At 40.1% G+C, this 9,438-nt stretch overlaps 1 protein-coding gene and 1 pseudogene across 1 annotated transcript; both read right to left on the bottom strand.

Annotated features, from left to right (window-relative positions):
• Positions 1–1,614: 1,614 nt before the first annotated feature.
• On the bottom strand, positions 1,615–4,707 carry LOC108834554 (uncharacterized). The gene is made up of 5 exons (XM_056998123.1): positions 3,568–4,707; positions 2,857–3,482; positions 2,493–2,777; positions 2,302–2,407; positions 1,615–2,220 (listed from the first exon to the last, which is right to left on the bottom strand). The coding sequence occupies exons 1-5, from the start codon at positions 4,705–4,707 to the stop codon at positions 1,615–1,617; spliced, it is 2,763 nt and encodes a 920-aa protein (XP_056854103.1).
• A 3,384-nt stretch (positions 4,708–8,091) lies between these two features.
• LOC130503505 (60S ribosomal protein L9-2-like) lies at positions 8,092–9,080 on the bottom strand (annotated as a pseudogene).
• Positions 9,081–9,438: the final 358 nt, after the last annotated feature.

The raw sequence follows: 9,438 nt of genomic DNA on the forward strand, positions 1-9,438 counted from the left end.
TCACACTCATTCCTCTACCCATAGCCCTCAATCGTCCAGGATTGTCAGGTCCTAAGATCTGAGTAAGAGTATCTTGTTTTGGGTTTGATGATGATGATCCATGATGCTCAGACCGAATAAACTCATTAGCCTTTTCCTGTCACATGTTCAAAAATGTTTAGTGAGATTTTTAACTCTAATTTTAAACATGACAAACGAATAAGAGAACAACATAATAATTACTATTTTGTCAGCAGCATCTGTGTTCACTGCAGTGCCATCCTTTTTAGTTCGTGACTTCACCCACACATTCAGTCTCGTCACTTCAGCAGGAACAGAGCTCTTTTTTTTCTGCATAATGATTCAGGTTTATGATTCAGGAACAAAAACAATTTCAAAAAAAATTGCAACAAATACACAAATCAGGCTCGACCATAGTTACAATATATATACTTACTAAATCTTCTGCCAATCTAACCATTCCTTTACGGCTACATGTGTGAGGAATCTGCTTACGCCTTCTTTCCTTGTACGACTCCCTAACAGCCTATATAGAAGTGTTAGAAACAGATGTAATATAATATAACTAATTAAAATGTCATACCTTAAACTCTTTACTAGTCTTCTCTTTCACAAACTTCCTCCACTCTGCAAGCTGAATATTATCTGGCCTCAACTTCAAACGGTCTGTGTGATTTTCAGCATTCAGAATCTGATTAACCAAGCGTGATTTAGAGGCCCTCCATATGCATCCCATCTGTTTCATAACAGCAGCTTTCTCGTACTCTCCATCCAGTTCAAAACGTAACTACAAGAACAATAAAAGTTGTAAGGCAGTTTTCAAAAAATTAGCTATAGTGTCAACAGAAACAAATTACCTGAACAGACTTCCATAGAACGGTTTTCCGGTCCTCGCCTATTTTTCTCCAATCATCTATCACCACAGGAACATGTTCCCTAACCAAGGGACCTAAGTACGAAGAGAGCTTAACTGATCCTTCTCCACAGGGTTCTCCAAATTCTGTGAAATCCACCTTGATCCGTGCATTAGGATCTCTCGCAATATCTTTCATCTTCGTTGGTCCTCGTCGTTTTTTTGTCTTGGGCTGAACAGTATCAGTACCCTCATCAGTAGACTTACCACCCTCGTCATGAGCCTTTGCAGTTTCGGATTCTTTCTCTGGTTCTGCTTCTCCACCATCTATCTGTGTGTCTTGACGCTGCGATTCCTGTTGTGTTTCACGAGGATCCGATTCCTCATGTGTGTCCCGACTCTGCATTTCCTGCTGTGTGTCCTGAGGCTGCACTTCCTGCTGTGTGTCTTCCGGCTGTGATTCTGACATCTGCTTCTCATGCTGCGTTTCCTTAGTGTATATGGTGCCGATAAATTCAGGCACTTCATCTTGCACAATCATCTTCCTTTTCTTTGATCCCCTTTTTCCTTTACCCATGGCTTTCCTACAATCAAACTCAAGGGAAATTCAAAACCAACTCAACATTATATGCAAACACAAATAAAAGTAGGTAATCAGTGAAATCAAACATAAAATGTAATGCGAAACCCAAAAAAAATGTAATGCATTGGAAAGTAACCAACTAAAATGTAATGCTAAACCCAAAAAAGAATCAATGAAATCAAACGTATATTCCTTCACAATCATCTCTGACATTCTCAGCCTCATTTGATATGTCTTCAAGACACATATCTATATCCGAAGGCAGTGGTCCTACATCTGCATGTCCATCTTCAGGTTTCTCATCACTGTATCTTCTACATGGACCCTTCATAACTACATACCAACTCGATTCATCTGTGTCCCTTGAGTAAAATATTTGTCTCGCTTGAGATGCTAAAATGAATGGATCCTTTGCAAAGGATATGTGGCTGTGATTAAAATTAACCAGCGTAAAGCCATCCTCCACTTTCACACCGTTACCTTTAACTGCCCACTCACACTTGAATATTGGGACGTAGAAGCCATTGTAGTCTAGTAATATAATATCAACTACTCTCCCATAGTAGGATACAACGTCGACCACCTGAGATGTGTCCTTTGCACTAGATCTACACATTGCTGTTGCCTCATAGTAAACACCACTATTCTGACTTAGCCTATGGACCACATTTGTGTGAAATCGTAACCCATTCACAATGTATCCTGTGTAAGATCTGGCTATACTACGAGGACCATAAGCCAGCCACTTCAGAGTGTCTTCCTCATCAGGTGAATCAATAGATATCTAAAATTTATTCCATAAAAAAAATGTCAACTACACAACATGGTATAAAGTCAAATAAAAACATATATAGTACTAGCAGACCTGTTGCTTTAGCCACGCTGCAAATTTTTCAGTGTGCATACGCCATAAATAAGTTGCATCCCTTTGACATCTACCATTTGAGTCTTGTAGATGTTGTAAATGAGCACTTGCATATGGAAAAAGCAAACCTCAAAACTGGAATCTTATAAAAGTCACAATCAAACCTATTATATGTACTAAGAGAAACTTACTCAATATATGGATCCACCATGGCCGTGTTCTGTATTACAGCAAGATGAGCTATTTTTAACTCGGCATCCGAAAACTGGAATGAGCGGGCGGCTGATATAGGACGACCTTCGAGGATGGACTGACTCTCATACTCAGTGTTTCTGTCCTCTTTTTCTTGTACATTTGTTGAAGTAGTCAAGAAAGCCGAGCAGAACTTCATGCACTCATCTGCAAGATAAGACTCAGCTATACACCCCTCTGGTCTTGCTGTGTTTCTGACATAGTCTTTCAAGACTTTCATATACCTGATTTAAAAGAACATAGAATTTGATTAGTAAGTCCATTTTGACGATTAATTATTTTTTTTTTCAGTGGAGAACATACCTTTCAAATGGATACATCCATCGGAAATGGACCGGACCACCAAGTCGAGCTTCTCTGCCTAGATGCACACACAAGTGAACCATGATGTCGAAGAAACTGGGTGGCCAAAATCTTTCAAAAATGCAGAGAGTCTCCACGATTTCGGATTCCATTTGCTGGAGTTGTTCCATATCGATTACTCGTTGGCATAGAAGGTTGAAGAAAGCACATAAGCGGAGAATGGCTACCCTAGGACCCTTAGGTAGTAAGCCCCTGATTGCTACTGGCAGCAGTTGTTGCATTAGGACGTGGTAATCATGAGATTTGAGTCCCATCACCTTACACTCCTCTAATGATACACAACTAGATATATTAGCACAGTAGCCATCAGGACCTTTAAAATCATAGAGCCGCTTACAGAAGATGTGTTTCTCTGACTTTGATAAAGACCAGGGAGCTGGTGGAAGTAATGTCCTTTTTCCCTGAGCTTTTGGATGCAAATCCTTCCTGATACCAAGACTTTCAAGATCCTTTCTAGCCTTTAGACCATCCTTTGAATTGCCACAATGTAACAATGTCGCAATCAAGCTTGCAGCCACATTCCTCTCCACATGCATAACGTCTAGATTATGCCGAACAGGAAGCTCCTTCTCATGACAAAGCAAATAGAGAAAAATATCAGAACAACTCTTACAGACTTAAACATTTAGTAAATCATAATTTTAAACATACCTCCCAATAAGGCAATGAGAAAAAAATGGAACGTTTTTTCCATCTAGACAATTCCTCTTCGTCTTTATCTCCGACATCTTCATCCTCATCAGATCCACTTAGTTCCTCCTCATTATCAGATGGTATGTCAACTCGAGTAGCCCTCTTTTTCCCAGCCTGTTTTCTATTACCAAAAACATTCTTGTAATTTCTCAACACAAATGAGACATTCCTGCCTGTGAGTAGCCTTCCCTTCGTCCCATGTTCTGTTTTCCCATCAAACCAAGCCTTCTTTCCTCTAAAACTATGCAAGGGAGGCAAACTTTTCCGGTGGCCCATAAATACAAACTTCCTACTATTCTTCAGCCACAAACTATCTGTGTGCTTCCCGCATATAGGACAACCCATTTTACCCTTCACTTTACAACCAGCAAGATTCCCATAAGCCGGGAAATCACTAATAGTCCAAAGTAGCATTGCCTTAAGGGTAAAGGTAGTCTTACTAACTGCATCGTATGCTGGCTCGCCTATTGACCACAAATGTTTTAAATCTTCAATCAAGGGCTCTAAGTAAACATCTATACTATTACCCGGTTGATGTGGTCCTGGAATCAGCAGACTGAGCATTATGTTCTCCTCCTTCATACATAGGTCAGGAGCCATGTTGTAATTCACCAGTAACACAGGCCAGCAACTGTATCGGCTGCTCTTCATACTAAAGGGATTAAACCCATCTGTTGAAAGCCCAAGTCGCAAATTCCTCTCCTCCGCTGCAAACGACGGATACTTGTCATTCATTGACTGCCAAGTAACAGAGTCTACTGGATGGCGCAGTTTCCCATCTATGCTCTTGTTATTGAAATGCCATCGTAAATCCATTGCAAGTTTCTCCGATCTGAACATCCTTTTCAGACGAGGTATCACTGGAAAATATCTCAAAACCTTCTGTGGAACACCCTTCTTGATTTCACCAGTATGCATGTTGGTCTTCCATCTAGACGCTTTACATGTTGGGCAACTCTCAGCCGTCTTCAGCTTCTTTCTAAATAAGCAGCAGTCGTTAACACAAGCATGAATCTTTTGATATCCCATATCAAAAGTTTTCAAGAACTTCTTGACATCATAAGTTGATGTGTGCAGCACATTGTCTTCAGGTAACATATTTGGCAATGTTTGCAGCAAGTCATCAAAGCTCTTGTCTGACCACCCATTCTGAGACTTAATCCTAAACAATGAAACTACAGCTGATAGCTTGCTATGACTCGAACACGTCGGATACAAGGGGGTTCAGCCTCAACTTCGGATACACGTCGGATACACGTCGATACAAGTTTTGCTAAAAACTCATCTTCTTTCCTGTCCTCACCCTCAACTGACTCACGTAACTGTGACCCCCGGTTAGCTAATCCTCATCTAGACAGTTTGCAGCTTCATATAAACTAAGAATCTCAGCATTCCAGCATCTATCTTTAACATCCCCTAAATCAACAGAGCTACCATCTCCATGGTGAAACCAATCCGACCGTACCTTGTAAGCATCATCCATTCCATTTATAACCAAATGAGAGACAACCTCCTCACTTGTATGGCGATACAGATTACGACATCGGGCGCATGGACATACAATCTTCCCATTAACTCCTAACTTATCAGTAACACCATTGACAAAAGCTCGGGCAGCTCTTTCGTACGCAGAATCAACTCTTAAGTTCATGAAAAAAAAAAGTTATAACGAGAATTTGTGAAATCTATAAGCTGAACACTTAAACAAATGTACATACCTACTTAAATGAACCCACGACTTGTCCAACATTAGTAAGACCCTTGCCACAGTTCAAACAAGTGTACATGGTTCAAGCAACAATGAGAATATAAATTTTGCTTCAACGTGTAAACAGCAAACGACAAGACAAATGTCTACAAAAGTATACAAACGATTAGAAAATGTGAATAAGTGATCGATGTGTCTAACCTCGACAGAATATAGAAGACGCAAGCTTGTGAAGTCACGAACCCGCACCTGCAAAAAAAAAAAAAGAACTGATCGATTAATGGAAACAAATATGAACCGAGAACCTACCTAATCACAACTTGAATCAATCCAATCTAACACCTATCTACTTTCACAACTTCAATCAATCAAATCTAAGACCTATATACTTTCACAATGAGGGTTGGTGAGCGATGAGAGATTACGGTGAAGAGATGTTGTGCAGAGGGAGGGTTGGTGAGCGATGAGAGATCGAGGCGGAGATGGTGGAAAGAGGTTGTGGAGAGGAAGGTTTGGTGAGCGATGGAGTCGTAGATGGAGGAGAGAGGATGTGAAGAGGAAGGGAAGATGGAGAAAACGCGGCGGAGATGGTGGAGAGATGATGTGGAGAGAAGGGTTGGTGACTGATGGAGTCGGAGATGGTGGAGAGGAAGGGAAGACGGTGAAACCAGTCAGAGATGGTGGAGCTCGATGGAGGTGGAGAAGAAAGGGAAGATGGAGAGAACGAGGTAAATTTTATCCCTTTCTATTATTATTTTTTTAATGCTATGAAAAGTTATGTTCTTAAAACATACCGCCCAAATCCATTTTTTCACTAAGTGTTGGCGCTAATCCTAAAAACTTGGGTGATTAGTGATTTTTTTTATGTTAACTGTTTTCTCGGCATAGCATTAGTAAAATGCTATAACTTTTATAACTTTCATAGCTAGAAATACGCTATCTTTCTCCATATGCAGTTAGGAAAATTGTGCTATCTTAATCTGCTATCAATACCTATATTTGTTGTAGTGCCTGATGAGTACTTCTTTGGAATGGGAGCACAAGATGAGAGAGTTCTTCCATTCTTGCGGCTGCCCAGATTTTGAGAAAGTGTACAATTGCAGCCGATCAGCTCGTCAACCAAGCTCAACACTGGTGGAGCCAATCTACTGCAAAAGAAAACCGTCGCCGGTGTTCTCGAGAATCAACTTGGGATGAGATGAAAAATATGATGAGGAAGCAATACATCCCACGCAATCAATATCCAGAAATCCGGAGGCAGTTTCGTACACTTTGCCAAGAGATAAGACGGTCATGGAGTATATCACAAGCAATTCAACCATCTTCGCATTCGCTCTCAATCCAGGAGTAAGCAATGAGAATGTCATGGACCAGTTTGTTTATGGGCTAAGAGATGAGATTCGTTTTCACCTACTAAAAGGTACTCATGCGATGGTTTTGGACGGGTGGCCCAACAAGCGGCCCAAATTGAGTATGAGAACAAAGAGCCTGAGCCGCTTGATCCGTCAGAAGAGGTCCAGCAAAATTCGAGGTACATCTTTATACCACATGAGCAAGTTTTGAGACAAAACTTTTTCAAGGAGGAGAATATGATGCAGGCATCAAATCCACTGCTCATAAAGTAGACAAGACTTTCCATGTTTGGACTCGGATGAACACTAGCAACAGAGCCTATTTTTCGTTTTATTCAGCTGACTGTCCCAAACAAAGGCCACACTTAAGCCTCCTTATCAGCTCCAAAAGATCAGTCCAAAGGTATTAAAGACGTGGTCAACACTCATTAATAAGCAGATTTCAATTCCTTGAGATCAGCCTTTTGACCCCTATTGATTCTTTTCTTAATGATGATTTATCCTAAAAATCATCCTTTCATTTGTCTTTTGATTCTGAAACCTTTGTCCAAGAGCTATATATAAAGCTCCTCTCATTTCATTGTAAAATCAGACTTGAGTATTGAATAAAAAGTGAGATTTTCTCTTGAGAGCTTTTATGCTTGTTCTTGTTAATTCTAAGTTATGTGAGAAGCTTTCTTAGGATACAAGTGTGGAACCTTTATCTTTGTGTGAGATTCACTTAGGTGTTGGTTCTTGATCTTATCTCAAAGCTTTTCACATCTTTGAGTGGCGATCTTCATTTCATTTAAGCCGTAGGTTTTGATTTCTTGTAGAAAAGCTAGAGTGAGATTCTCAGCCTGTATCACTAATTCTCAGTTAGATCTACAGGTTTGCGGTGTAAATAACATTAAAAAGCAATAAATCGAAGGTTAGGTGAAAAAGATTAATGGTGGCTGCTGAAAAAATTACAGGAACCGTAAGAATTTGAAGACTTGGTCTAAAGAAGAAGAAAAGAAAGAAAGAAGTTAATTACTATTATGCCACTCTTAAAATAAAAACTAAAAATGGACTTTGAGCTTCTTGAACTGGGGATTAGGTAGACAAAACACGTGTTGAGCCACTGAACCACACTGATCTGTTCAACTTGATTATACGAGCTATATATTATATCCAATCCCATTAGAAAATTTATAAACACATAAAATAAATCCCCGATTAAACGTGGATTAATCCCCGCTTTATTCATTAGGCGCTAGGCTCTACCTGAGCGTACGGATAACAGGGAGTGGAAGTAATCATTTCCAAAACCACTGATAACCAAAGTGAGAATATGGTTTTAACATTTAAGGCAGCGCACAAGCAAATCTAAACCAACATTTTCTTACAGCCGTTTAATTACCAGATGTAAATATTATATACAAGCTAAATGTTCTTTCACGATCAATAAAATAGAACATATCATATAACTCAAACCAGCTCCAAGAACAAGTAAAAGTGAAAATAGTGTCAAAAACTTTTGCAAGAACAGAGTAAAATAAAAAAAACCAAACCAGCGAGTTTGCATCATCAATAACGGTCCAACGGAAACAAAACTACAAATCCATAAGATAAGAGACGTAAATAAAAACGCTACAACTAAACCACTCTTCCACAATATGAATCTAATAAAGCACTTCAATAGCTTCATTCTTCAACAGCGATCTTGCCCTTCTCGCTCACATAGATACCATCAAGAAACTTCCTAATATCCTTCTTCTTCACATGGCATTTCTGCTCAGAATCAAAAACAATCATCAAAAACAGACAAAGACTCAACACAATTACATTGCATGTTCCTTACGCTCTAACAGCAATTAAACAAACAAACATCAAATAAGAACGAACCTGATTAATAAGAGCGCATGAACGGGAGACAAGCTCGATATCATTACCCTCAAGAGTAATCTCATCCTTGACTTTCTCAGACCGAACAATGGTAACACCATCCAACATATCAACCTTCCTGACCTTCTTCTCGCCGAGGAAGTTACGGATCTCGATGGACTTGTTGTCGCCGGAGATGGAAGCGTTGATAGGGAAATGAGCATACACGAACCTCATCTTGTAGAGGAAACCCTGAGTGACGCCAGCGATGAGATTGCTGACGTGGCTCAGAGCGGTTCTGATCGAGGCGCTGGCCTTGCGGGAGCCGAACCACGAGTCGATCTTGAGCTGTCGCTTGCCCGTGACGTCGTCTTTGATGAGCTGGAAATCGAGGTTGAGATGCTTGAAGTCGCGAGTGAGCTTCCGCGTGGCCTTCCACTTCGATCACCTTGGCGTGGACCTTGATGGAGACGCCTTCGGGGATGTCCATGGTCTCGGATGATAAGATCGTCTTCATCTTTCGTCTCTCGAGAGTGTGTGAAATGCCGACGGCGCTACTTCGGTATAGAAAAAGAAATTTGGGAACAAGAGAAACCCTAAAGATCGCTTTTTAAATATGTAAATGTTTTGTAGAGTTTGTTTAAAGTTGAAAGAATGGGCTTCCGGTAAATGAAAACCCATCAGTTGAAATAAAGTTCATAAAGTCATTTCAGGCCCTCCATCCATTAGATGTTTTGGACATCGTTGATTCACTTTTATTAAGCAGCGATAAGACTTTTTTCTCGTTTGTAGTTTTTGGGCTGGACACGACCACACCCGCTAATATTCGGTTTTAAATATATATATAATATTATTTATACTAGGGTCGGCCCGCCCTACGGGTGGGATGTTATTTAAAAAATAGTTAAAATAGTTAGAGTAAAT

This window comes from Raphanus sativus, unplaced genomic scaffold (assembly GCF_000801105.2).
Source record: "Raphanus sativus cultivar WK10039 unplaced genomic scaffold, ASM80110v3 Scaffold0986, whole genome shotgun sequence".
NCBI classification, from domain to species: domain Eukaryota; kingdom Viridiplantae; phylum Streptophyta; class Magnoliopsida; order Brassicales; family Brassicaceae; genus Raphanus; species Raphanus sativus.